The following is a 27,155-nucleotide window of genomic DNA, read 5'->3' as shown; positions in this document are numbered from 1 at the left end:
TCGGCCGGAGCCCTCCCCAAAGATCTCATAAAAGTAATTGGGGGGTGGGGGGGGCTGCCGAAACCGCTTTGGCTCAATGGATAGAGCGTCAGCAGCCCGGGGGATTTTCAGGTTGTAACGCCACCCCCTGCCACTAGCTCCCATGAGTGAACTACAAGTCCCACAATACCCCGCCTCAGGGGGAGGAGGGGCGCAGGCGAGGGCGGCACCGGCTGCTCCTCTTTCTTGAAGCGTGATTGGCTCGCGGCTCTGGGCGGCGACCAATGAGCGCCCGCGGGAAAGAGCGGCGAGGCCAATATGGCTTCCCGCACCCGGTGACGGTCGTGGAAACTGTTGGGTCTCATGGAGAAGCCGCGCGGCGTGGAGGTGAGCGGGAGAGGGCTTCTGGGGCGAGGGGAAGGGGACCCCGAGAGCCTGGCTCGGGGGACCCCGCTGGAGGCCTTTGGGTGCAGGGTGGAGGATGGGTAAACGGGCTGAGCAGGGCCGGGAGGGGTTGGTGCTGCTGCCTCTGGGTCCGACGTGGCCGGGGTCCCCGTCTGGCGAGGAGTCCGGGAGGAGCCGCCGCCCCGGCCTCGGGGAAGGGGGACTGGGGTGGGGTCTGAGAGCTCCCGAGTCTCCGCCGCCCCTCCTGCCGCGTGGCCCGGTTCTTCGGGGACTGACTGATCGTGAGGCCTGTCACGTCCCGGCGACGCGGAGGGAGGTGAGGGCTTAGCAAACATTCGGTGCCGAGGTGGCCGCGTGCGCGGCGCCCGGGACCCGCACCGCCGTCCGGTGTCCGCTCCGCGTCTGCGGTCCTGGCCGCTGCGGCTCCGGAGCGGGACCCCCCTTCGGGGAGGCTCCCCCGCCGGCAGCGGGGAGGCCGGCCCCAAACCCCACCTGTTAGCGTCCCCCGCGCTGCTGCGAACTGCCCCGCGCACCCTTTCATCATTGGCTTCTGGTCACCTTGTGGGGTTTTGTTTGTTTTCGGAGAAGAGAAGGGAAAGGGGGAGAGAAACATCCATCGGCTGCCTCCTGCACGCCCCCTACTGGGCACTCGGGGATGGAGCCCGCCACCCAGGCTGGTGCCCGGACTGGGAACCCAAGGGCCACCTCCTGGGAGGAGGCCCAGCTCACTCAGCCTCGATGGCAGGGCCTCGTCACCTTGTATTTGAATTCAGTTTCCTTTCCAGCACGTTTGCATGTGTAGTTGGAAATAGAAAGTGGAATAGGATACTTACCTAGCAGGGGAGGTACCATGATCACGAAGGTGGGTTTCCCAGGCGAGGCTTATCCAAGGCACTCCGGATGTGCTGACCCCTGCGATTTCCCCAAAGGTGGGAAACTCGACTGCATCATTTGTGGTAGTGGGGGACTGCGTTCGCTCTCTCCCTTGAAAAAAAATTAAATAATAATAATAATAATAATAATAAAGTGGAATAGTCTTTGAACCAGGGGTCACGGGTGGATTCCTGGTCTGGGCACATGCTTGGCTTGCGGGATCAACCCCCCAGTAGGAGGTAGCCAATTGTTGATTCTCTCTCATCATTGATATTTCTCTCTCTCCCCCTCCCTTCCTCTCTGAAATTAATTGGGGGGAAATATTTGAGAATGATAGCTCACCCTTTGAGAGCTGTCACTAACTGCTGGAAACAGACTTGGGCTTTACACAGCTCCATCTCCATACCCGTCCTCCAGAGAAGGCTTGCTATTGTCTCTGGTGCACAAATGAAGAACCAGAGCAGCAAGGGTAACCGACTTGCACCAAAGCACACAGAAAAGCGGCAGAGCCAGGATTCAAACCTGGGCAGGTCTGATTTGAAATGCCGTGCTTTTATTTTTATTTTTTATTTTATTTGTTTATTTTTACATTTTTTTATTAAATTATTATGTGTACATATTTTAACATTGCCCCCCTCTCTAGAGTTTTGTGTCTATTGGTTGTACTTATATCCATGCTTTTATTTTTAAAAAAATATTTTTTATTGTTTTTCTACAGAGAGGAAGGGAGAGGTACAAAGAATCAGAAACATTGATGAGAGAGAAACATCCATCAGCTGCCTCCTGCACACCCTTCCACTGGGGATGTGCCTGCAACCAAGGTACAGGCCCTTGTCCGGAATCAAACCTTTCAGTCCACCGGCCGACGCTTTATCCACTGAGTCAAATCAGTTTCGACTGCCATGCTTTTAACCAGTAAAAAGTGCCAGTATTTATTGAATACTTACTATGCGCAGGTCACTGTTCCCAGTGCTTTACAGTATTAATCCTCACTTTCCCCCTGAAGCCTGTGAGCGAGGTGGTATGTGCTCATTTACAGATGGGGAAACTGAGGCACTGAAAGACTGGCTCACTGTGATCACACAGCTGGTAAACTAGCCATGGCCCTGCAGGGTAAGCAGAGCAAGGGCTGCTCGCTCCCACCCTGGTCAGGTGGAGGGGCGTGGGGGTGGCAGCCAGTAGATGTGTGTCTCCCACAATGCTGCTTCTCTCTCCGCTCCTCCTTCCTCTCTCCCTCCCTCCCACACCCTCTCTGAAAAGAAATGGGGAAAACATCCTCAGGTGAGAATTAACAACAAAAACTAGAGATGGTGTTTGAGCCCTAACCTAGAGTCCAGATTCTTAACACCTTTTCTAGATGCCAGGAAGATTCTTATACACCGTCTCATTTACATCTTAATCCTGTGAGGCAGGGTTTTTATTCTTTTATAGACGAGAAAACGGGGGCCCAGAGAGGTGAAATGACTTGCCCCAGAGTCCCAGTTGTTAGGATCAGAGCTAAGTCCAAAGTTGGGGTACATTCCACTGTGCTATAGCTACCATGTTTCCCCGAGAATAAGACATCCTCCGAAAATAGGACCTACTTACAGGTTTCCTTTTGAGTGACATATAAGGCATCCCCCCCTGGAAATAAGCCCCCCCCCCCCCCCCCCGGCTAAACATGAGAGATTTGGTCCACTGATTCTGAAAGAAATGGAGTCATAAGAAATTCACCAGGAAATTCAGGAATTGGATTGTTATGATGATGTTCCAAAAGATGATGACATGATTGTCATTGAATAATGAGTAAATTCTTGATACTGTAGGATTCACAGTTTGTCTGGTTTGTGTGACAACTACCGTACTACCGTACCGTATACAGGTAATAAATTTCCTTTATTTTCATTTAACAACAAATGTGTACAGTATTATTCTTCGTGGAAAAATAAGACATTATCCCCTGAAAATAAGACCTAGTGCATCTTTGGGAGCAAAAATTAATATAAGACCCTGTCTTATTTTCGGGGAAACAGGATAGTGTGTCTTCTGCCTTCCACATCCTTATGGCAGCCTGGGTCGCAAAATAACTTTCCTCTGACTTAATTCGTTTTGAGTTGAGGTTATTTTGATGTACGTATGCTGAAGCGGGGGGAGAGTAAAATTTCTACTGAGTGCAGTTCCAGACCCCCCCAACGAAGACAGCCGTAATCTTTTTGCTGGTGGAGGGTCTTGCCTTCAATTTGTAAAACTCGCAACCTCTGTGAAGTGCAATGCAGCAAAGTACAGTAAAATAAGGTATGCCTGCGCAGTTTTCCCTCAGAATCCGGGGCATTGCTTCCAGGAACCCCCACAGACACCACAATCTGCAGGTGCTCAAGTCCCTTTTTTTTAAAAAAAAAAAATATATTTTTTTATTGATTTTGTACAGAGAGGAAGGGAGAGAGATAGAGAATTAGAAACATCGATGAGAGAGAGTCATCCATCAGCTGCCTCTTGCACACCCCCTACTGGGGATGTGCCCGCAACCAAGGTACATGCCCTTGACCGGAATAGAACCTGGGACCTTTCAGTCCCCAAGCCAACGCTCTATCCATTGAGCCAAACCGGTTTCGGCAAGTCCCTTGTGTAAAATAGCGTAGTATTTGCAAATATCCTATGCATATCCTCCCATATATCCTAAATCATCTCCTGATTACTTATGACACCTAATACAATAGAAATGCTATGTAAACAATTATTATTCTGTATCACTTAAGGAATAAGAAAAGAAAATTGTCTTCAAATATTCAGTACAGATGCAACCATAGGCCTAACTATATAGCACATGTCAGCAATACTGTAACGTTGTATTGAATTTTTTTTTTTTTTTTTTTACGGGATTGTGGAACTCATAAGGAGGGCTGACTGAATATTTCTTTCCCAGAAAGTTTTCGTGAGGCACCTCATTTAGGATATTTTCATATCATTGTATTCTGTTGAATCATGTTAACAGCATCACTTACAAATCCACAGGAGGAGCTAGGTTAATTCCTAAAACAAGCTCTTCTGTTGAATTACACCTGCAAGCTGTCCGAACAAGAGTATAATGATCGTGGTGTTCGCAATTCTGCCTGCCGTTTTGCCCAGAAATGCTGACTGACCTAAAACTGGAAAGGCAGCAGCTAGCGATCGGCAGCTGCCCGCCCTGTTCACGAAGCCAGCCATGCTTCCTGCCTGCTCTGTGTCCTTCTCTCTTCACTAGGAGGTTCCTTCCTCAGAGCCCATGGAGGAAGAGGAGGAAGAGGAGGGAGAGGAGGGAGAGGAGGACTTGGAGCTGCTCGGCGGCTATGACAGCTTCCGCGGTTATAACAGCAGCGCCGGCAGCGAGAGCAGCTCCTGCCTGGAGGAGTCCAGCGAAGCCGAGACTGAAGAGCGGGAGGCAGGGGAGCTGCCCACCTCCCCGCTGCACCTGCTCAGCCCGGGGACTCCGCGCTCCCTGGACGGCAGTGGTTCCGAGCCAGGTGCCTTCGGAGTTCCCTGAAGAGGGGGTTTCGGGAGGCTGTGGGGGAAGGGGGCAGAGAGGCCATGGCACAGCGCTGTCAGGGGAAAAGGGCTGTGGAATCTTAAGTGTAAGGGGTCAGATGTGTAAGGACCTGAGAGAGACAGAAGCACCCCAAGTATCCCCCGGTCTGATTTCAGATTATGGTTTCACTCCCTCTTTCATACAACTGATTTTATTCAGCACATATTAGATGCCAGTCATTCACATGGTACTACTTTTACATTTGTGTGAATAGCTGGTGGACTTTTAAAAACATATATTTTTATTAACTTCAAAGAGGAAGAGAGAAGGTAGAGAGAGAAACATCAATGATGAGAGAGAATCATTGTATGCCCCCTGGGGATTGATCCCACAACCCAAGCATGTGCCCTTGACCAGAATCAAACCCAGGACCTTTCAGTCCACAGGCCAATGCTCTATGCACTAAGCCAGGGTAGCTGGTGGATTTTTATTTTTTTATTGATTTCAGAGAGGGAGAAGGAAAGAGAGATAGAAACATCATTGATGAGAGAGAGTCATTGATCAGCTGCCTTCTGAGGACTGAGCCTACAACCAGGCATGTGCCCTCGAGCGGGATCGAACCCGGGACCCTTCAGTCCACAGGCTGATGCTCTATCCACTGAGCCACACCAGTGAGGGCAGCTGGTGGGTTTTTAATCATGGATGTTGAAAAGGTAGGATACCGGAAGTGTTCTGATTATTATCCAGGAAGGAACAAGAAATAGCTTATGGTGTGGAGGTGACGGTGAGGGAAGCAGAGAATACAGTGCCCCTGGGTAAGAGGACTAAGGTGATTTGGCAGAGAATCCCATGGAGCATGTGGAAGCCAGCTGGCTTCCGTGAGGTGATGCGTGGACAGCTGCTGGCCCGTGTCCGGCCTCCACATGTGACGGCCTGTGAAAAGGCAGGTGAGCCAGGCGGGCTCTGAGGACACTCTGTTCCTTGGTGCCCAAACTCTGGAACAGTTACCTAAGACTCTTTGCCAGTTGAATCTTATTTCCTTCCTGTTCATCCTGTCTTCTCTGCCTTCGTGTGTCTTTCTCCCTTCTGTCTCCTAGTTCTCTTAGAATCTCAGAACTTTAGAAATAGAGACCAGCCAGCCCAGAGTTCTCTAGCTCTGCCTGGGCGTTTTTAAAAGCCCCCAAGTGATTCTACTGTGAAGTTGGAGTTGAAACACTGATCTAGTTCAGTCTCTTTATAGACGAGAAAAAGACTCAGAAGTTAAATGATTTGGGCACTTTTTTCTACTTTTTTCCTCTGCAAACTTTCCCACTCGTTTCTTCGTGGCTTTTTCTTAGCCCCTCTATTGGCACAGAGCCAAGGGACGCCAAGCAGCTTATCTTGGTGAGACAGATTCAGGACTTACCTGGCTAACGCAGTGCCCGGGTTTTGAAGGGCCCGTCATTCTGTTTGATCTGGGGTGGCCTATCAGGTGAGTCACGTGCTCAGTTCTCTTCCCAGCCGTCTGTGAGATGTGTGGTATCGTGGGTACAAGGGAAGCCTTCTTCTCCAAGACCAAGAGGTTCTGCAGCGTCTCCTGTTCCAGGAGCTACTCCTCCAACTCCAAGAAAGCCAGCATCTTGGCTCGATTACAGGTGAGAGGCGGCCACCTGGGAAGACCCCCTTGGGGCCCTCGGTGCTGAGACTGATGGCAGGGGCCACGGGGCTGGGGCGGACCTTGCTGTGTCCATCCGAGGATGTCAGTGGCCTGGTATTGATTCTGACCTCAGGCTTGAGAGGGAGAGGGATGTGTGTGTGGAGCCTGTTAACTTGTTAGCCTCACTCTGTTCCCACTTTGGGAGGTTCGATGAGTTTTAAAAACGCCCTTGGTCCTCGTACCACACTTTTATAAATGTTCTGAAAGGGAACGGAACCAGCCACAGCGAGCTTACGTATTTTCCGGCGTATAAGACGACCCCCTAATTTTACAGTTAAAACATTGGTTTAGGCCTATATTCGCTGTATAAGACTACCCCCACTTCAAAGAAAAGACTTACTTTGCCGTCAAGATCTGCAGGTAATTTTTGTGCAATTTTGGTCTTTTGCCCCCGATTTTCAGTTGACTTTTTCTCGTTTCAAAAGTCGTCTTATACGCCGGAACATGTGGTAGATAAGTGAGGCCTCCTCTGACTCCATGGCACAGACAGCCACCCAGACACTCCTGGTCTCTAGCTGATGGCTGACATTCAGGACGGTTCAGACATGGGAGGATTCTGATGTGTGTCTGACCCACACGTTCACTGGTACGTGTGCCGACAGAGGAAGAGGGACTCCCCCAGGGGGCTCTGGGACGTGGGTGGCAGAGCGAGGCTGGAAGCCAGTGTCAGGCGCTGGCCTGTGTTGTTTATGGTGACTGGCTGCCATCCACACGCTTGTTCTCAGACTGGACAGCATGCTGAGATCACCCAGAAGGTTTTAGAAATACTGGTGCTTGGTCTGCCTCCCAGAGAGCCTGATGGAGGGGGGTGAGGTGTGGCCTGGACATGGGCTCAGAGAGCTCCTCAGATGGCCGGATGTGCAGGCAGCTTGTGGCCCTGCTCTGCTGTGCAGTGAGCCAGGGGCCAGTTCTGCCCGGTGCTTCCTACCCTCTCACCTTCCCGAGACCATTATTGCTGTTTCCCTCATTTTGTAAGAAGTCAAGAATGGAAAATCCTTCCTCGGTGAGCTGATCATACCGTTAATAGCTACAATTCTGAGGTACTTACTAAGGGCTTGGCACTCTCGGTGTAACTAGAGATCTCTAATAAAATAATTTTTAAAAATATATTTTATTGATTTTTGTACAGAGAGGAAGGGAGAGAAAGAGTTAGAAACATGGATGAGAGAGAGTCATCGATCAGCTGCCTCCTGCACACCCCCCACTGGGGATGTGCCCACAACCAAGGTACATGCCCTTGACCGGAATCGAACCTGGGACCCTTCAGTCCGCAGACCGACGCTCTACCGCTGAGCCAAACCGGTTTCGGCTAATAAAATAATTTTTAAAAATTCCTTTTAAAGGGCCAGTACATTTTAGTAACTTGCTGGAAGGCACACAAATAAAATTGAGCCAGGACTTGACCCCAGGTCTGTTTGGGTTGTAAACCCACCACACTGATCTCTAAATTCTCTGGGCCTCTCTAGCAGTGCTTAAGTTACAAGTTACAGAATGGAGCCGCGCCCTTCAGCCTTGGGGGCGTCTTTGAGCACTGATAGAAGCAGGACATTCGTGTACATACAGAATGTCTCCTGGTGCAGGTCACAGATCCCCTGAAGCCCATTCTCCGCCATAAAGCTGTAGAAGCGCAGGAGCAAGGAATGCTGAGAGTTGAAGCCGCTAGGAAAAGGTTGCTGGAGGAAGCACAAGCTTAAAAGATGGAGCAGGTGTCCCTCTGCCTTACTGCTCCGCCATCTGTCCCCAGTCCCTCCCCTTGGAACAAGAGTTAAGCCCTCACCCCATCCTTGCAGCCCTTATTGTTATTAGTATCACTTGATTAACAAATGGAGAACCGAGCCCCAGAGGGCTCCCTGGGAGCTGACCCCTGTTGAGATGTAAACGCGGGCAGTCTGAGTGCAGAGCCGGATGCTTAGCCAGTGCTGCACGCCCTCTCCGCCCCAGGGAAAGCCGCCCACCAAGAAAGCCAAAGTCCTGCACAAGGCAGCCTGGTCCGCCAAGATCGGAGCCTTCCTCCACTCGCAAGGGACGGGGCAGCTGGCCGATGGGACACCCACAGGGCAAGACGGTAAGAGGGCAGGTTCTGTGCTCAGGAAGCTGCTGGGCATGGGTGCGGGGTGCCAGGACTGGGGTGGCTCCTGCTGGGAGCGAGGAGAGAAGAGCCAGAAAGAGCCCTGGCCCAGGCCGGCTGGCTGCGTCTTCCTCGCCTGGTGGGGAAAATCCCCTCAGACACCCTAATGGCGGGCCCCCCACTGATGGTTCAAAAGCCATGATTGGCCTCTATTGTTCTGCATTGATCTGCACTCTGCTGTGGTTCCCTGGCGGTGGAAAGCCAGGTCTCGTTGGGAGAGGGTGTGCAATAAGAAAGGAACCTTCTGGGTGTGGAGCAGCTTCTGAGCAGTTAAATACAGGCACACAGCAACTGCCGAGTGGTCGGAGCTCCACAGGCGTGAGTGCTGTGTGCTGCAGCCAGTGACGGGTCAGGGGAGGTCCGAGGAATTGAAGCTCAATTCAAGGGTCTTTGAATTGCATTTTTCTCGGGGGAAGAAAGGTCAGACATTTCCTTCTGACCGTTTACCCCGGGGAGTCTGGCGGCCGTTGGATGAGGCCCCGATGGCCTCTCGGGCAGGTACGGGCACGGGTGGCCTCGCCGTGCACTGGGGCCTGAGAGCGCCTGTGGGAAGGGACCTGCCTCTGCCGGCTCCTCGGGGCCAGGTCCCTGGAGTGGCCGCTGCCTGCGCTCCCAGGCCCCCCTCTCAGCTCCTCTCTGTCTGCAGCGCTGGTCCTGGGCTTCGACTGGGGGAAGTTCCTGAAGGACCACAGTTACAAGGCCGCCCCTGTCAGCTGCTTTAAACACGTGAGTGCCGGTGGGCAGGGAGGGAGCAGGGAGCCAGGGCTCACCACCTACCTCACTCGCTGCCTCGCAGACTGGTCCGCTGGAGCTTGCCTTGGCACCAGAGAGAACGGTGGTGGCGGAGGGCTCCTGGGTGGCGGAAGCCAGCTCTGCTCCTCCTTTACCTCTCTGTTCCCTTCACAAGTCTTCCCTCCGGCCTCCCTGAGGCTCTGGCCCCGCACTCCCCTCTGCGGAAACCTGTTACTTACACGCTGGGACTCTGCTGGCTTCTGTCCCACACCCAGCGTGAGCTCCTGTCTCCTGCCCCACGGAAAGCTGGGTGCTTCTCAACCAGCCCGGGTGGCAGAGGGGAAACCTGGAGCCTCTGCAGAGCTCCCTGGCCCGCCCGGCATTGAGAGGCCGGGGGCAGGGTGAGCCTGAGCCCGGGGGCTGGGCGGGTGGAGGACTGAATGCGAATGGGAAGTTTCTGCAGCGGTGATTGCAGACAAGCAGGGCTCAGGCTTTGTCTTCCAAGCCAGTTTCCAAAACGCCAGGAAATGGAGGAGGAGGCCTCTCCCCAGAGGGAACCCTCCCTGGCTGCTCCTTTCTGAGCTGCTGCCGAACTCTGCAGGGCGCCCCGAACCGCGAGCAGCTGGCCCTCGGCGCAGCCTCCCCTCCCCTGAGCTGCGGTGAGGGGCCCGCTGTCCTAGCTGCCTTCTTTCCGGAGTTCTCTAGCACCCCAGGCCCTGGCACCTGTGCTGCAGGGGCGTTAGCATCACCTGGCATTTACCATCCAAGCCCTGTGCTCCTGGCAGCATTTCTGGGTTCTCTGATGAACCCAGTCTCTGCGGCGGGGAGATGGGACAGGATGGATCGGCTTAAGCGAGGCTGAGAATGCCGAAAAGGTGAATTTCCCCAAAGGAGAGCAAGGTGCCATGGGCAGCAGAGTGAGGACCAGTTATTGGGAAGGCACCCAAAAAACAGTCCCTGCTGTAGGGGACACTTCAGCAGGAGAGGGGACCAGCTGGAGGTGGAGAGAACACACTGGGAGTGAGGTGTGCTGGCAGCGCTGAGAACCGGCGTGGCCATGGACGGGAGACCGGGAGTCATGATCCTACCGCCCAGACTGAGTGAGGATTGAAGGTGATGTTTGTGCCAAGAACGGCTTGGCACGTGTAAGCATCGCAACCATCTGTGTGTCATGCGCTCAAGATGAGACGAATCCTCGGGGCGCCTGACTGGATCTCTGACCGTCACCCTGGCCACCCCTCCATCCCCTGACTCTGCTCTTCAAGGGCACAGACAAACTTGCTCAGCTCTTCCTCCCTCGCCCCGTGCCTGGCTTCCGCACCCAGGGACTGATGAGAAAGGCCACAGACACAGTTAGGAAGCCATGGGGCCATGCTCTCCGCCAGCCAGGCAGTCGGTCACCGTCCCTTTGGGCTCTCCTCCCGCAGGTGCCCCTCTATGACCAGTGGGAGGACGTGGCGAAGGGGATGAAGGTGGAGGTGCTCAACAGCGACGCCGTGCTCCCCAGCCGGGTGTACTGGATCGCCTCCGTCATCCAGGCCGCAGGTGGGCGGGTCTGCAGAGGGGCCCCTGCAGGTGGGTGGGCAGTGCTGCGGGCTCCCTGGCAATGCAGAGCTTGGTGAGTTTGGAAACTCCCATTTTTTAGTTTATTCCAGGGATAATCAGGCAATAGAAAGTCTATTCTCCCGTTGGGCACTGCTTCCCAAGTAAGTGGCATGGGCTTGCTTTGCCATGACTGCAGGCAGCAGAGACCTGTGTCCACACGGAGTTCTCAGAGGCGGCAGCGGAAATGCTGGCTGAGGCTGCGGAAGGAGGAAGCCTAAGAACATCCTTTCCCGTCGCCCCCTCCCTCACTGCGGCCTGTCCTCCAGGGTACCGAGTGCTGCTGCGGTATGAGGGCTTTGAAAACGATGCCAGCCACGACTTCTGGTGCAACCTGGGAACTGTGGACGTCCACCCCATCGGCTGGTGCGCCATCAACAGCAAGATCCTGGTGCCCCCGCGGAGTGAGTGGGCGAGGGCTCTGGGTGCGGGTTCCTGCGGGCCCTTCGCTGAGGCAGGAGAGAAGCCACCTGCCGCCTCTGTCCCGGAGGCGGTTCTGTAGGCTGAGGCGATTGCTGACCCTGACCGAAAGGCAGAAATAAGTTGTCCGTCTCCTCTGCTGGTCTCTGGGGCGGCTCTGGCGCCCTCTGCTGGTGGAAGTGCTGTCAGCGTGTAACCGGGAATCTTGTCCTGCAGCCATCCATGCCAGATTCACCGACTGGAAGGGCTACCTCATGGAACGGCTGGTGGGCTCCCGGACGCTCCCCGTGGACTTTCACATCAAGGTCTGCACTGACCCTTGGGTCTAAGTGATCTCCTTCCTGCCCCTCCGATTTTACGTGCTTCCTGCTGCTCACCGGCGTGTCCTTCCTGAGCCACCTGTCTAACAGTCTGGGTGGCTCCATGTTTCTCAGGGAAGGATGGTGGTTCTTGCCTCCTCCCGACCCAGACTCTGATCCCGCCGCACCCACCACCCTACCTGGTCTGCCTCTGTTCCTCTGCGCCCTTCCCTTGCTCGTAGCGTTCCCAGGAGCGTTCACGCGGCAGGCTTTGTAAGAGCTGTGGGCACACAGGCCCTGCGGTCCAGACTCCTGTCTGGCAGAGTAATTATATAATTACATGAATAATTATAAAGCAGCCTTGGCTCGAACCAGGGAGGTGCTTCAAAACCACTGGGCGGCGTTGAATTGTAATTTTAAACATTACTCAGTTCTTTAACCTACAAAGCCGTACACACGGTGAAAGTCGAAGGGACCTTAAGGGACAGAGTGAAGACAGTCCCTCCTGCTCCAGAGGCCAGATCGCTCGGGGCTCACGCCCTGGGTGCTGGGGCGGGACCTCAGGTCTGACCCAGGTCTCAGGTGTGGTTCCCTTGTCGCCTGGTGTCATCTCAGCAGTGAGCGGGGGAGTGCAGGCAGGTGCTGCCATGACAGGAAACTGAACCGGAGCAAGTATTAAAGGCGGCTTCATGGGGGAAGGGCATTTGAACTTGAACTTGATCAGTAGGGTATGGGTGGCATGGAAGCCAGCATTGGGAAACAAGGATGGAGTGGCACCGGGCACCAGCCTTCAGCGAGGGGTGGTCCCAGCCCCTCAGGGAGGCAATCTCTGACCTTTCCCCCTAAGTATTGTAGAAATGATTTTCCCGTCTTTGAACTCAGCGGGTGCTACTCATTTGCTCCTAATCTCTATCCATCGTTAGTTACCTGTTTGTATTCTCTTCCCAACCGAACTGTAAGCTTTTCTCCTGCATTTCCCATAGTGCCTTGCACAGCTGACAGATTTGCCGTTAAGATGACGGTTTACTCTTTCTCGGCGGCCCTTGTCCCAGACGAGGCAGAGGACGGTGGTGGCGCCGGGCACTGGGAGTATCAGGGCGGCCTCTTTTCTGCCTAAGTCACAGGGCTTTGCTCTGGTGGCAGAACAGGTTCCATGGGAACCAGAAAGCAAGCATGCGGTTCCTGTCTCACCTACCCCTGTGTGCAGTGCATGCTGGGGCGGACACACAAAGCCGCTCCTGTGAAGGCGGGTGTGTGTGTGTGTGTGTGTGTGTGTGTGTGTGTGTATGTGTGTGAAGCTTCAACTCCTCAGCCATCCAGAGGCACGGCCGGTGAGGCTGGAGCCGGAATTGATGCTCAGGAGGCTGTGTGTGCCGCTGGCAGGAGAGGGGAGTGTGGGATGCCTGTGGGTCAGAACGCAGGTCCCCGAGGAGCACAAGGCTGGATACTGGGCCCAGGCGCAAGGCTCAGTTCTGGCACGAATGACTGTGACTGGCAGGTCACCCTCTGGCACCCGCCGCCTCAGTCTGAGAGGGTGTTGTCACTCCCTCAGGCTGACTTGGGGCACTGTGCGCAGAAGCTGCGCCTTCTCAGTGTCCCCCTCAGGACGCGGGGGCAGGTGGGATCGGGGCGGGAAGATCACTTCCTGACCGGTGTTCCCACAGCTCCCCTTCTCGCCTGTAAAGGCGGGGGCGGGGCCCATGCCCACGCAGGCCGTGTTCTGTGTTGCAGATGGTGGAGAGCATGAAGTACCCCTTCCGGCAGGGCATGCGGCTGGAGGTGGTGGACAAGTCCCAGGTGTCTCGGACCCGCATGGCCGTGGTGGACACGGTCATCGGGGGGCGCCTGCGGCTCCTGTACGAGGACGGCGACAGCGACGACGACTTCTGGTGCCACATGTGGAGCCCCCTGATCCACCCCGTGGGCTGGTCCCGGCGCGTGGGCCACGGCATCAAGCTGTCAGGTCAGCAGGGCCCGGCAGCTGACCCCGCCTTGCCACCTGTGCCCCAGCACGCTCCGTGCGCTGCTCATCTCCGCCTGCAGGTGGCAGACTGAGGCCCAGAGAGTGGAGTGACGTGGCCAAGGTCACTCAGCTTGTCGGTGGAAAACCGATTTGGAACCAGAGACCACAGGCCCATCTTCCTTCTTGTCACACGGGAGGAGAGGGGTCTTACGGCTAAACAGTGTCTATAGAGCAGTGGTTCTCAACCTTCCTAATGCCCCCGGCCTTTAATCAAGTTCCTCATGCTGTCGTGACCTCCAACCATAAAATTATTTTCATTGTTACTTCATAACTGTGATTTTGCTACTGTTACGAATCATAATGTAAATGTCTGTGTTTTCTGCTGGTCTTAGGCGATCCTGCTAGCGATTCTCAACTTGCTGTAGAGCCTAAGACCATCGGAAAACACAGACATTTACATTACGATTCATAACAGTAGCAAAATTACAGTTATGAAGTAGCAACAAAAATAATGTTATGGTTGGGGGTCACCACAACATGAGGAGCTGTATTAAAGGGCGGGGCATTAGGAAGGCTGGAACTGCTGCTCCAGAGGGTGCTGATGCTGGGGGTCTAGTCCAGGCGGGTGGGGCTGGGGTACAGATCACGGCCTCTGCGGGCAGCACCCACACTTCTGGGGAGTGTAGCGATGGCCCTGCTCGCAGCCTTCAACGCCCTTCTCTCCCTCCCCCTCTGCCATCGCCCCAAAGAGAGGCGCAGCGACATGGCCCATCACCCCACCTTCCGGAAGATCTACTGCGACGCCGTCCCTTACCTGTTCAAGAAGGTGAGGCCCCGCCACGGCCCTTTCCCCTGGACCATGGGTCCAGGCCTCCCTGTCCCCTCCCAGGCCTGTGACAGGAGAGGCCTGCTCCCCCCCGCACTCGGGCTGCCCCGATGCCCAGCTGTCCCCTTCCTTTAAGGTTCGCGCTGTGTACACAGAAGGCGGCTGGTTTGAGGAGGGGATGAAGCTGGAGGCCATCGACCCCCTGAATCTGGGCAACATCTGTGTGGCCACCGTCTGCAAGGTGAGCTGTGGCCGCGCTTACAGCTCCGGTGGCAGTCAGGAGGGGCCGTGCGGAGCTGGGGCTCCGTGCCCCCACATCCCGCTGCCTGCTCCCGGGGCCCGTCCTGAGCGGAGCGCTCCCCCGGAGAGTGCAGGGGCACAGACAGACCTGGCCTGGGCCGGGGTGCTGTCCAGTGAGGAGGTCAGTAACTCACTCATGCTCAGGCTGCAGAGCGCGGAGCGGAGCGGAGCTGACGTCTGGCCCCACCACAGCCGCCTTGCCCTGGGGCGCAGCTCATGCTCCTGATTCTCTGTGTTCCCCTCGGCCGCCCAGGTCCTCCTGGATGGCTACCTGATGCTCTGTGTGGACGGGGGGCCCTCCACCGACGGCTCAGACTGGTTCTGTTACCACGCCTCCTCCCACGCCATCTTCCCAGCCACCTTCTGCCAGAAGAACGACATTGAGCTCACTCTCCCGAAAGGTAAGACCGGCCTGCCCAGGCCCCAGGCCCCCTGTGGCTGTGTGCTCCCTCCTGGGCTCCTCCCACTCCCCTCCTCCCTCCGCCTCTCCCTCTGCTCCTCCAGGCTATGACACCCGCACCTTCAACTGGGACACCTACCTGGAGAAGACCAAGTCGAAGGCGGCTCCGTCCAGACTCTTTAACATGGTGAGGAGACAGCGGCCTGGGGTCGGCCTGCCCGCGGTCAGCCATTCCGGGGAGAGGGCCCGGCTCCGGCACAGGCCCCGCCTGATAGTCAGCGGTCCTTTCCCGCAGGGGCTGTGCTTGGCAGAGGACAGGGGCCGTTGGTCAGAGGCCCTCCCCTCAGGCACCCGCCCCGGGCAGGCGCTGGCTGGCTAGGTCACCGCCTCCTTCCTCCCGCAGGACTGCCCCAACCACGGCTTCAAGGTGGGCATGAAGCTGGAGGCCGTGGACCTGATGGAGCCGCGGCTCATCTGTGTGGCCACGGTGAGGCGGGTGGTGCACCGGCTCCTCAGCATCCACTTCGACGGCTGGGACAGCGAGTACGACCAGTGGGTGGACTGCGAGTCCCCGGACATCTACCCGGTCGGCTGGTGCGAGCTCACCGGCTACCAGCTCCAGCCGCCCGTGTCCACAGGTCTGGGTCCTGCAGCCCCGAGGCTCTGACTTCCTTTCCTTCCCTCCGACCGCGCCCCTGCCCGCGCCCACCTCGTTCTGTGGCGTGAGACCGAGAAGCCTCCGACCACCCTTGCTCCTGACTCCTCTGTCTCCCTCTCCCTCTGGCCTGCAGAGCTCCTTCCTTGATCTTGCCCTCTGTCATATGCTCGTGCCCCTGTGCGCCAGGTAAACCCCGGCCTGGAGCAGCCCTGGTGACGAGGGTGGGAAGGGACAGCTGCTCTCCAGTCCCTCCCCCCCCATGGGCCACCTTCGGCTCTCCTTCTGGGTGTCCCGAGCATCAGGGAGGCCGTGCGGGCGGGCCGGGTCTGGGGATATGCCTCTCCCGTGTCCTCTCAGAGCTCTCCTCACCTCTGTCCTTTTCTCTAACCACAGAGCCAGCCACGCCGCTGAAGGCCAAGGAGGCCACGAAGAAGAGGAAGAAGCAGTTTGGGAAGAAAAGTGAGTGGCCACGGGGAGGGCCTGGGCTGTCCCTCCCCCTCCTCCTTCCCATTGGCCCTCGGCCGTCATCCTGTCGTCAGTGACCCGGCGCACAGTAGGGGCCTTCAGTGCCTGGCAGCGGTCAGGATGCGGGAAGAGACAGGAGCTGTATCTGAGAGGGGAGGGGAGGCCATGCCCCCAGGACAGGAGCCGGCCCTCTGGGTGTGGAGGTCAAAGCTGCTCTCCTCTGCCCCCTGGGGGGCAGGGCAGCCACAGCTTCAGGCCGCTCCCAGGCGCTGCCATCTCAGCAGGTCCGAGTCCAGCACGGCTCAGCTCGGGGCAGCGGCCGGAGGGGACACCGGCCTGAGGGGGCGGGGAGGAGAGGAGGTGCCCAGTGAGGGGCCCTGAGCCTGAGGGGCGATGTCAGAGGCTCAGGCCCATTCCCCTGACCACCCCTCCGCTCTGCTGCAGCGCTGGACGAGGTCAGCCTTCCGGCCTCACAGGATGTGACCCTGATGCTGGTTTAATTCCATTTTTATTCAAAGGGAAGAGGATTCCTCCGGCCAAGGCGCGGCCCCTGAGACCAGGCTCCAAGAAGCCGCCGCTGGAGGAGGACCCCCAGGCCCCGGAGAAGGTCTTGGCGGCGGCCAGTCCGGACGAGAGTAAGCCGGGCGGGCGGCAGGCTCAGGCCGGCGCCTCTCCTTCCCCCTGGCACAGAAGGGCACAGTCAGTTCCCAAGGGCATTTTCTGGGCACCAGCAGCCCTTCGCAGACTGCTGGGCAGGAGAGCTTCCGAAACGCCCACCCAGATCAGAGCAGAGCCAGGCGGGAGGGAGGGGGGGAGACCCTGAGCCCCGCCCTCCCCAGCGTCACATGCACTGCCTCTCCTTCCCTCCCCCATCCCCCTCAGTCATCGCCGTGCGCGTGAAGGAGGAGCACGTGGAGGCGGCCACGCCTGACAAGGCCCGGAGCCCGGAGCTGCCTGTGTCCATCGAGAACATCAAACAGGAGGCAGAGGACTGAGCCGCCCGCTGCAGCCGGCCCCTCACCACCTCCCGTCCACCTGCTGCGGTTTGGAGACTGAGCCTTTTAGAAAAATCCCGCTGGTGCTGGGGGCCCGGCACTGAGGGGTGAGCCAGGTCTCCTCTGACCTGCCTGTGACCTCTGCCCTCTGCAAGGCCCAGTGACGGGCTGCCTGGGTCCCCAGCTCCCGTTCCTGCAGCCGCCCTCACCCTCAGCCGCAGGTACACGGCCAGACAAGACAAGGCTGAAGTGTGCGCACCGGTGTGCGGCCAGCCAGTCACAAAGGCTGCAGCCGCTCCTGGGAGGCAGGCACCTGATCGGCGGTGGGTGGTGTGATGGGTTCGAACATTACCAAGTGGCCTGTCCTGCCTCCTGGCTGGTGCTCCTCCCAGCACCGCAGGGACAGCCATGTCCGTCTGGCAGCTGAGCAGCAGCAGCCAGGATGTGGTGTCAGTGGTTGTGAGGTGTCCTTGCCCTGTTTTCTGTTGGCATGAGCACCAGTTCCCATTTCTGAAAGGACAGCGTGGGGACTGCTCCAGGGTCGGGGGTTTGCAGGGACCTGGTGAGGGGACGCCCACACCTGCCTGTGCCCCTTGGGGAGGGTGGTGGGTGGGATTGGGGGTGGCAGGGGCAGCAGGTGTGGTGTAGACCCCTCCAGCATCGATCTGGACCTGCCCCAGCTGCAGCTGGGCAGGGCCTGTCCTTGCCACGCCCCTTCTGTTAACCAGGGTCCGTTCAGCCTCGCTGGAGCCACAGGACACACTTCCTGGTTCCCTGCTCCTCGGAAATCACATTCTAGCTCCCCTAGTGTTTGCCCAAATCCGCCTCCATTGAAACTCCTTTCTGATCAGCCTGACCTCGTTGGCTCCCTCTCTGGAGCCGAGGGCGGCAGCTGCAGGCCGCCTGCGCTGCGGGCAGCAAGCCGCACTGTCGGGTCCACCGCCAGGCACAGCCGTGCTGGCTGGAGTCCAGCTGCACCGTGGGCTGGCCTGCTGCTGTGCCTGAGCTTGCCACAGGGGGTGCTGTCTGCTTGCTCAGGGCCTGGGCTGTTTGGTGTCACCCCTGAGGTGGTGATCAGCCCCAGGAGAGCCATGTCCCGTCAGCTTGGAGAGAACTTGTTCTGGCTCCTTTGCTGAAGGCACCGGGCAGCTCCATACGGAGCAGGAACAGCCCCGGGAAGCAGCCTGTTGGTGCAGCCCGGGTTCTCCAAAGCGACCAGGTTTGGGGTCCGTGAGGCCGGGAACGGACCGGGTTGTGACAGGCAGTGGCATCCACCCCCAGGGACGAAGATGGCCTAGTGTTCCCTCTGCTTCTGGGGAAACTGGAACCATATGGCATTTTGGCCTTCAGTTTCTTTTCAGAGGAAGAAGTGATGCTACAGGTGCATGGCTCCCACATTCTGAGGATAGAGCTGAAGGCCAAGTTAGCTGCCACTCAGGCCCCGGAGGCCTCAGGCAGTGAGGTCGTTAAATCCCGTTGTTGCTGAAGTCCAGTTTGTCAGACTTTTGTTCCCTACAGCAACGTGTATTCTGACATACGGCCTCATAGTTACCGTTATGAGGCGAGTTCACATGTGAAGAAGAAATAAAGAACAAATGGCACCTGTTTCCACAGCAGGCACACATACTGCCCTTATTTCTGCCGTTCTCCCCCCCCCCCGGGCCTGGGACAGAGTGTGATGTGAAGGTGTGTGTTGGGCCTGAAGGCCATTGGATGTGTCGCAGGTCAGGTGTTGACCTCCAGGCACAGAATGACTGTTAACCCCGATGGCCTCGCAGTGGGGCTGCTGCTGGGCAGCATCCTGAAGGGCCGTCTGACTGCCCCCGCTGCAGGGCACGCAGTGGCTTCCGTGTGGATTGGACCTTTGCCGTCACCTGGGCCACACCCTCCGCTCTGCCCGAGGGACCGGGAAAACGGAGGAGCCGGCCAGGGAGACAGTCTCACACGCCAGCCCTGGTTTATACACATTTACAGCTTCATCTGCACAGCAGGCCTGCGAGGACCTGACTTCATTACAGACAGGACAGGGAAGGCTCAAAGGTCAATAACTTGGTTGTTTAACCACTTAAATGATGGCAGCCGGCCCTAGCCAGTCTGACTCTGGTGAGAGCATTGGTCGGCAGACTGAAGGGTCCCAGGTTCAATTCCGGTCAAGGGCATGTACCTTGGTTGCAGGTACATCCCCAGCAGCTGATCCATGTTTCTCATTCTCATTGATGTTTCTAGCTCTCTATCCCTCTCCCTTCCTCTCTGTAAAAAAATCAATAAAAAATATATATATTTTAGCCGGGACCGGTTTGGCTCAGTGGATATAGAGCGTTGGCCTGCGGACTGAAAGGTCCCGGGTTCGATTCCGGGCAAGGGCATGTACCTTGGTTGCAGGTACATCCCCGGTGGAGGGTGTGCAAGAGGCAGCTGATCGATGATTCTCTCTCATCGATGTTTCTAACTATTCCTCTCTCTTCCTCTCTGTATAAAATATATATTGAATATATATATATATATATATATATATATATATATATATTTTTTTTTTTAATGATGGCAGTGGGATTAAGCCATTAAACCCTGGTTGATCAGCCATATTTCTGCTGGCAATACTCATTCCCTCACTCGGCACTAAGCAGCTCGCAGTGCTGGACCCCAACGAGGTCAGGCTCCAAGGAGAGGCAGGCGTGTGTGATCCAGCCTCTGCCTCCAGCACGGTCAGCATCCCGACCCGGAGCATCCTGCCACAGCCCAGGACCCGGATCCTTCAGTTCCTTTGTGTTCCTGGGAGAAAACTGCCACTTTTACAAAATAAAAACAAAAACCCAGAACTCCAGGCTGGCCTTCGGTGGAATATCTGTGTGCCAGAGAGGGTGGCTGGAAGGCATGGCTGAAGGTTCCCATTCCTGCCGCACCATCAAACTCGTGTGTGTGTGCGCGCGGGTGCCCTTGACCAGAATCTAACCTGGGACCCTTCAGTCTACAGGCCGGAGTGCTATCCATTGAACCAAACTGGCTAGGGCAGGGGGGTCCCTTTGAAGTAAAGCCCTGGCCAGGAGCTCCAGGCTGGCACACAGCGCCCCAGGCCGTTCATGAGCCGAGCCTGGCACAAGTCCACGCACAGGGGGCCAGCTGACTCCTGCTGTGCTGTCACACTGCCCAGGCCGCCTTCTGCGGCGGCACTGCCCACCTTCAGCGTGGGGTCATAGAGGGGTTCCCTTCTCCTCCCACCTGCCCCACAAGGAGCACTGCTAGGGGTTAAACACCTCATTTAGAATAGGAACTCACAGAGGTAATCAAGGTCAAATGAGGTCATTAGGGTGGACCTAATCCAACAGGTCTGTGCTCTTTTACGGTAAAAATAAACAAAGGGAACCTGGACACGGATGTCGGAGACGATGTGAAGACAAGGAGGTGCCAGGGGTGGGAGCTGTGCTGCCACAGGCGACCATCTGGGCCCCAGAGGCTGGAGGGGGCAGGAAGGACCCTCCCCTACAGCGTCAGGGGAGCGTGGCCTGGATCAGACTCCCGTCCTCTGGAACAGCAAGGCAATCAAGGTACCGTCTGTGGTACTTGGTTCTGCAGCCCCAGGAACCACTGCACCATCTAACGGTCCCCGGCACCCCAACTCCCAGCACCTCCTCATCCTGTTCCCATTTTCCCTCCAAGGACTGGCTGTTCCCCTTAGACCCTCCGCCCCCGGTGCCCTTGCCACACGGCGAGGCGCCCACACCTCGCTCGCTCGCTCGCTCGCTCGCTCGCTCTCTGAGGTGCTGGGCCCTGGCCTGCGGCTGGTGCTCAGTGTGACTGCATCTGTCGGGATGGAGAGCATAATGGCCCCGGCTGCCGGATGCCAGAGCGGAGCCAGCTGGTGGCCAGGAGCAGGGGAGGCACTGGCGCTGCTGGCTGCCCGCCCAGGCACAGCCAGGCCCGCGGGGTCAGAGGGACATGGCTGAGCCAGCAGGGATCAGCCTCTCAGGAACAGCGGGATTGGTTTCATGAACGTGCCGGCCCAGTGTGCCGGGGCCCAGCAGAACGGCCGCGTGCAGCAGCGCGTCCTCACAGACCACCCCGGCCCGGCCCGGCCCAGAGGGAGAGGCGGGGAGGAGACGGGCATGGGCACTGCCCAGATCCACACCACATGAGACTGAGACCAAGAGAAGTCACAGCCCTGCTGCCCTGGGCGCTTGGGAACCTGCCCCCCCCCCCCCCCCCCCCCTGCCAACCTGTCCGCTCCCCGATGTCAGCGCTGCCCGCGGGCTCTCCGGGCACCCGGCATCCGCTTGGTCTTCCTGGTCGCCCAGCCCGGGCAGACTTCAAAGACGGCGGCGGCCGCCTTCACCTGCTGGCCCCGGGCGCTGGGGGGCGCGGCACAGGTGGCACCCACCCGCAGGTTCAGCCCCGCGAGCCACCTGCAGAGAGAGTTCGGGGACGGTGCTGAGCCTTCCGGGCGGGGTCCTGGGAGCTTGGGGCAGGGAGAGCCTCATGCTGAGAGCGGAATCAGAATCCCCGGACCAGGTCCCTTCCAGCCTCACATCCCTTCTCTGCAGCCAGAGGGTCGCACGCAGGGCGATAAACACTCACACGGCTGGAATCGTTCAATCCGCACACGTGACTGGTTCACTGTGACCGTGGACAAGCCCCCACGAGGTGGACAGACTGCCATCGGCCCTCACAGAGGAGGGCTGTGGCCCGCCAGAGGCCGGCCCGGCAGGCAGAGCTGGCATCAGCGGGCCTGCGGGCTCCAGTGACGGCGGCTTTCTGTGTGATTACGCGGAGCCCACGAATACTCATTCCCACTCTGTGCTTGAGGGACCCCCAGCTTGTGTCCTGGCAGGACCCGGCTCCCCAAAAGCTGCAGGGGAAGCCGGGCAGACGGGGCCCTGGGAACACAGGGGGACTTGGCTGAGAGCAGCTGGCGGGTCCCGGTGGAGTGCTCACCTGTGAAGGGGGAGCAGCTGGCAGTCACAGCGGAAGGGATTGCCACTGAGGTCGACCAGCTCCAGCTGGCTGAGACTGGGCAGGGCGGGCAGGGCCTGCAGCTGGTTCTTCTGCAGGTGCAGGCTCTGCAGCTGGGGCCCCAGGCCCGAGAAGGCCCCGGGGGAAACCTGCAGGGAGACGCCAGGCCCTGGGTGAGCTCCCGTCAGGCCAGGGGGAGGCCCGTGCTCCCCGGGCACAAGGGCAGGGGGCCCTCAGGGGGCCAGGCAGGAAAACAGCACTGGGGGGGACACGTAAGTGCGTCTGATGCCAAAGCACCTGCCCTTGGCAAGTCACCGGACCGGCTCAGGGTGCCTTCTGCCTTGCCTGAGCCACCCGCACCCCGCCTGATGGCACCGCCCTGAGGGCTCCCCCTGCCTCCAGGGCACACAGGAGGGGACCCTGAGGGCCCAGGTTCCTCAGTGCCCTCCCTGCAGGCCTCTGTGTGGCCTGGATTCTGAGCTCGGTCACCCACACCAGTTCCCTGGGGCAGGGCGGTCTGGCTTATCCAAGGCTCCCCGTGCCCAGCCGCGGGCCTGGCCCTGCCGGGCCGGCGGTGTTTGTTGGTTAATGTTCCCTTCCTAGGGCCAAGCTGCGCCCCCCTGACCCGCCCCCGCGCCCACCTGCTCCAGGCCGGTGCTGTTGAGGAAGAGGTGCTGCAGGGACTCGCCCACGGGCCGGAAGGCGCCGTCCCGCAGCGCCCCCAGCGGGTTCCCGGAGAGCTGCAGCTCCCGCAGGGCGGGCAGCCCCTCCAGCGCCGCGGTGGGCACCTCCCGCAGCTGGTTCCGGTCCAGGTGCAGCGTCTCCAGCTCGGGGGCCGGGCCCAGGGCGCCGGGGGCCACCTGGGCGAGGCGGTTGCCGCTCAGGTAGAGCCAGCGCAGGGCCGGCGCGCCCGCCAGGTCCCCGGGCGCCAGGCGCGCCAGGGCGTTGCCCTGCAGGTGCAGGGCGCAGAGGCGCGGCGGGGCGCGCAGGGCGGCCGCGGGCACCTGCAGGAGGCGGTTGCGCTCCAGGTAGAGGTAGGCGAGGCGCGGGGCGCCGTCCAGCGCGCCGGCGGCCAGGCCGGAGAGCCGGTTGTCGGAGAGGTAGAGGTAGAGCAGGCCGTCCAGGCCGGCCAGCGCGCCCGGCTGCAGCGCCGCCACGCCGCAGTGCTGCAGGTGCAGCGACACCAGGCGGCCGAGGCCGGGGAAGGCGGCGCGCGGCACGGCGGGGAAGTGGTTGCGCCGCAGGTCCAGCAGCTCCGTGTCGGCGGGGAAGCCGCGGGGCAGGGCGCGCAGGCCCCGGGCCTCGCAGCCGCTGTGCCGGGCGGCGGCGGCGCACACGCAGGCGCGCGGGCAGGGCCGGGCCGCGCCGTCCTCCTCCGCCGCCGCCGCGGGGCCCGGAGGGGCCGCCGGCGCCCGGGCCCCCGCCTCGGCCCGCTCCTCCGCCTCCTCCTCGGCCGCCGCAGGGTCCCCGGGGCAGCGCAGGTCGGAGGGCCGCAGCGCGTCCAGGGCCTCGCCCCGCAGCCGCCGGGGCCCCCGGCACGCGCCGTCCGAGCGCACGCGCGCCCGCGCCAGCCACTCGAGCAGCGGCCGCGCGCGGCAGCCGCACCACAGCGGGTTGCCCCGCAGCCGCAGGCGGCGCAGCTGGCCCGGGCCCTGCAGCGGCGGCAGCGCGGCCAGCTGGTTGCCGCGCAGGTCCAGCGTGTGCAGGCGCGGGCAGCGGGCGAAGGCGCGGGCGTCCAGGGCCTGCAGGGCGCCGTGGTCCAGCAGCAGCTCGCGCAGGCCCGGCAGCGCCAGCCCGTCCTCCTCGCCCGCGTAGGTGAACGGGTTGTGGCCCAGCTCGAGGCGCGCCAGGCCGCGGGCCGGGGCCAGCGCGGCGCCGGGCAGCGCCTGCAGCTCGTTGTGGCGCAGGCTGAGGCGGCGCAGCGCGGGCAGCCCGGCCAGCGCCTCGGGCGCCAGCACGCTGAGCGCGTTGTGCTCCAGCCGCAGGCCGCGCGCGCGCTGCAGCCCCTGGAAGGCCAAGGGCGGCAGGTAGACCAGCGCGTTGTGCGCCAGGTTGAGGCTGAGCAGCGCGCCCAGCGCCCCGAAGGCCCCGGGCCGCAGCTCCTCCAGCCGGTTGCCCTGCAGCTCCAGGCGCCGCAGCGCGCCCAGCCCGGCCAGCGCCTCCTGCGGCAGCGCGCGCAGCCGGTTGGCCGCCAGGTTGAGGACCAGCAGGCGGCCCAGGCCGCGGAAGGCGCCCTCCGCCACCTGCTCCACCTGGCAGCGCCGCAGGTCCAGGTGCGTGAGGTGGGGCAGGTCCTGGAAGGCGGCCGGGGGGATCGCCTTCAGCTGGTTGCCCTGGAGGTCCAGCTGCTGGGTCAGCTGCGGGGGCGGGGGGGAGGGTAGACTGAGCACCAGGAGCACTAGTGCCCCTGTGCCCTCGCTAAGTTTCCTCTCCTGGCCGCCTCCCCTCCCCTCTCATCCTCACCCAGCTCCGACACCGCCTCCAGGAAGTCTTCCGCCCCAGCCACCTGGCCATCCCCAGCTCTGGCACTTTTTGCATTGGATTATCACTGCCTGTTTACGTCCTTCTTTTTTAAAAAAATATATTTTGATTTTTTTTTTTACAGAGAAGAAAGGAGCGAGATAAAGAGTTAGAAACACTGATGAGAGAGAAACATCAATCAGCGGCCTCCTGCACACCCCCTACTGGGGATGTGCCCGCAACCAAGGTACATGCCCTTGACCGGAATCAAACCTGGGACCTTTCAGTCCACAGGCGGACACTATCCACTGAGCCAAACCGGTTTTGGCTTTACTTTCTTTAAAAAAAATTCTTTTTAATTGATTTAAGAGAAGAAGAGGAGAGAGAGAGAGAGAGAGAGAGAGAGAGAGAGAGAGAGAGACACATCAATGATGAGAATTATTGATTGGCTGACTACTGCATAATCCACACTGGGAATCGAGCCTGCAACCTAGGCCTGTGCCCTGACCAGGAATCGAGCCGTGACCTCCTGGTTCATAGGTCAATGCTCAACCACTGAGCCACACGGGCTGGGCATGCCCATTTACTTCCATCCGCACTAGTTCTTGAGTCTCTAGAGCAGACACCATATCTTCCTCCAATATATGCGCAGTTCTCTGCCGCTAATTCAGTATTTATCTGTAGGTCACCTGTTTGTGCCAGTCACAGAGGGTTTTAAACAGCTGGTCTGCCTTGTTGCTTACTGCCATCTCACGGAGTGAGACGGGTCAGAAAGGAAAGTGACTCCCCAGGTCTCCTCCCAGCCAGGCAGTGGCAGGTCCTGGCATGCCAGCCGCTGCCCCCACCCCCCTCACACTCCGCTGACCTCCGGGATGGCGGGGGGCACCTTGGTGAGGTTCTGGTGCCGGCAGGCCACGTGCCGCCTGGCGTTGTCACAGACGCAGGGCTGCGGGCAGCGCTGGGCGGCCGTGCGCCCCGTCAGGCCCAGCAGCGGCAGCAGCAGGAGCAGCAGCAGGACGGAGGAGGTGCTGTGGGGCAGGGAGAGGGGGCGCCGTTGTTCCAGGGGCCAGGGGCCCACCTGTCCGCTCCCTGAGCCCGGTCTGTCCTTCGGCCCCGGGGAGGGTGTTCTTTCCCTCTTCCCCCCTCAGCAGCCGTTCCACGCCGGGGGAAACTGAGGCGGAGGTGACTGGCACCTCCCTGTGGCCTTGCTAAACCCTAGATGCTCTGGGTCCGTCTGTGCCGCTTGGGGAGGCTCCTGCGCCCAGAGGCAGGACCTCCCGGCCCAAGGCTGGAGACGGAGCAGCAGCCCAGCTCCGTGGTGGCGGGGAGTACAGGGACACCCACCTCGAGAAGACAGAGGGGAGGGCTGAGGTCCAGCCCGTGCTGAGGGGTAAGACTTGGGGGACCAGCCATTGTGGGGTCCAGAGCCTTGAGGAGCCTGAATGGCTGGCAGGGGAGCCGATGGCTTGCCCTCTCCTCTCCTGCTTATTCCCTGTTGTCCTTTCCTTGAAGAGTCACTTGCCGGCCAGGACTGGGAAGGGAAACTGAGGCTCTGGGATTAGGGCTGAGCTTGGGGCAAGGTCTGTCCACTTGCCTGTCTGTCTCCCATCTGTCCCTCCACCCCACCTCCACTCACCCAGCACCCACTGGGGCCTGTTGCCTCCTGGGGCCAGTCGCTGCCAGTGGGTCTCCCGCCTCCAAACCCTCTCAGAGGGAAGGTAGCAACGTTCCGATGGGCTGACGCCCGCTCCCGCCGACAGCCCTCAGCACCCGGCTGCCTGGGCTGGGAAGCCCCACTCTTGGCTCCAGTGGGAATCTGCTCAAACACTTGGGGTTCAGCGTTTGCCCCCATAAGCCCAGAGCTCCCTCCTCACTGTTTACAGCTCTCAGGCCCAGCAGCCTGCCCTGCCCGCGGGGCTCCTTCCGCCCGGGCCTCCACTCGCAGCTTTGTCCCATCTGTTTTCCTCTCTCCTGGGGTCTCAGGCTCAGCCCTGGCCTTGGGGCGGGTGCCCTCCCTGTTTGTGGTGAGGCTGAGGGTCTGAGGTTCAGGGTGGACCATGGAGGGGGGCCTGCCCCCAGGAACTAGCCCACATCCCCGCTCCCTGCCTCCTTAGAACCAGTGAGGAGACCCTTGGGGTCTCTGCCCAGGCAGATCGCAGAGGCCTGGAGAGGGGCGGGTGGGCTGGGGTGCGGGGAGGGCTTGATGCAGCCACTCAGCTTCTCCTACCCCCCCCTCCAGACTCCGGGGCCCAAAGGCTCACCCCTCCATGCCGTCCTCGGCCGTCCAGCCCGAAGAGCAGCAGCACGGGAAGGCTGTCTGTCCTGTCTGGAGCTGGCGGAGCCCCCTCCCCGCGCAGGCTGGCAGCGGGGACAGGCTGAATGGGGGCATTGTGGGCAGCCCAGCAGCGCTGAGGCGGAGGGCGGGCAGGGGCGGGCGCAGCGGCTGGAGTTACAGGGCCTCCCGTCCAGCGCCAGCTCAGGATTCCGGCCCAGGCCTGAGGCCGGCTGGGCAGCCAAGTCCCAGGG

At 59.6% G+C, this 27,155-nt stretch overlaps 2 protein-coding genes and 1 non-coding gene across 6 annotated transcripts; 2 read left to right on the top strand and 1 right to left on the bottom strand.

The window, feature by feature from the left end:
• Positions 1–255: 255 nt before the first annotated feature.
• On the top strand, positions 256–18,828 carry L3MBTL2 (L3MBTL histone methyl-lysine binding protein 2). 3 transcript variants are annotated; one of them, XM_036456295.2, is made up of 17 exons: positions 256–366; positions 4,478–4,736; positions 6,239–6,372; positions 8,376–8,499; positions 9,209–9,288; positions 10,722–10,839; positions 11,166–11,300; positions 11,533–11,621; positions 13,347–13,578; positions 14,328–14,404; positions 14,541–14,645; positions 14,958–15,105; positions 15,209–15,291; positions 15,508–15,742; positions 16,156–16,221; positions 16,746–16,862; positions 17,110–18,828. In XM_036456295.2, the coding sequence occupies exons 1-17, from the start codon at positions 343–345 to the stop codon at positions 17,220–17,222; spliced, it is 2,139 nt and encodes a 712-aa protein (XP_036312188.1). In that variant the 5' UTR covers positions 256–342; the 3' UTR covers positions 17,223–18,828. The 3 variants fall into 3 exon arrangements, with proteins under 3 accessions (XP_036312188.1, XP_045443405.1, XP_036312189.1); XM_045587449.1 differs by lacking the exon at positions 17,110–18,828 and having other exon boundaries at positions 16,746–17,085; XM_036456296.2 differs by lacking the exons at positions 16,156–16,221; positions 16,746–16,862; positions 17,110–18,828 and adding an exon at positions 15,896–15,954.
• LOC118731119 lies at positions 1,210–1,372 on the top strand. Its single transcript, XR_004991811.1, has one exon. It is a non-coding gene; the product is annotated as a U1 spliceosomal RNA (small nuclear RNA).
• On the bottom strand, positions 16,717–27,155 carry CHADL (chondroadherin like). 2 transcript variants are annotated; one of them, XM_045587446.1, is made up of 7 exons: positions 26,891–27,153; positions 25,495–25,657; positions 22,811–24,526; positions 22,152–22,318; positions 21,437–21,622; positions 19,106–19,108; positions 16,717–16,908 (listed from the first exon to the last, which is right to left on the bottom strand). In XM_045587446.1, exons 1-5 carry the CDS (start codon positions 27,016–27,018, stop codon positions 21,454–21,456), a joined length of 2,343 nt encoding a protein of 780 aa, XP_045443402.1. In that variant the 5' UTR covers positions 27,019–27,153; the 3' UTR covers positions 16,717–16,908; positions 19,106–19,108; positions 21,437–21,453. The 2 variants fall into 2 exon arrangements, with proteins under 2 accessions (XP_045443402.1, XP_045443404.1); XM_045587448.1 differs by lacking the exon at positions 19,106–19,108 and having other exon boundaries at positions 26,891–27,155.

This window comes from Pipistrellus kuhlii, unplaced genomic scaffold (assembly GCF_014108245.1).
Source record: "Pipistrellus kuhlii isolate mPipKuh1 unplaced genomic scaffold, mPipKuh1.p scaffold_m20_p_3, whole genome shotgun sequence".
In the NCBI taxonomy this organism is placed as follows: Eukaryota; Metazoa; Chordata; class Mammalia; order Chiroptera; family Vespertilionidae; genus Pipistrellus; species Pipistrellus kuhlii.
Note: the sequence above shows the minus strand (reverse complement) of the source record. Positions and strands in the feature narration are given on the sequence as shown.

Bases quoted from the DNA above. Each gene is read 5' to 3' on its own strand.
- L3MBTL2 (XM_045587449.1), top strand. From the start codon at position 343: ATGGAGAAGCCGCGCGGCGTGGAG. The intron at 8,500-9,208 runs GTAAGAGGGCAG...CTCTGTCTGCAG, and splicing joins GACACCCACAGGGCAAGACG to CGCTGGTCCTGGGCTTCGAC. The intron at 15,292-15,507 runs GTGAGGAGACAG...TTCCTCCCGCAG, and splicing joins CGTCCAGACTCTTTAACATG to GACTGCCCCAACCACGGCTT.
- CHADL (XM_045587448.1), bottom strand. From the start codon at position 27,018: ATGCCCCCATTCAGCCTGTCCCCGCTGCCAGCCTGCGCGGGGAGGGGG. The intron at 22,319-22,810 runs GTGGGCGCGGGG...GTCTCCCTGCAG, and splicing joins ACAGCACCGGCCTGGAGCAG to GTTTCCCCCGGGGCCTTCTC. The intron at 21,623-22,151 runs GTGAGCACTCCA...CTCTCTCTGCAG, and splicing joins CAGCTGCTCCCCCTTCACAG to GTGGCTCGCGGGGCTGAACC.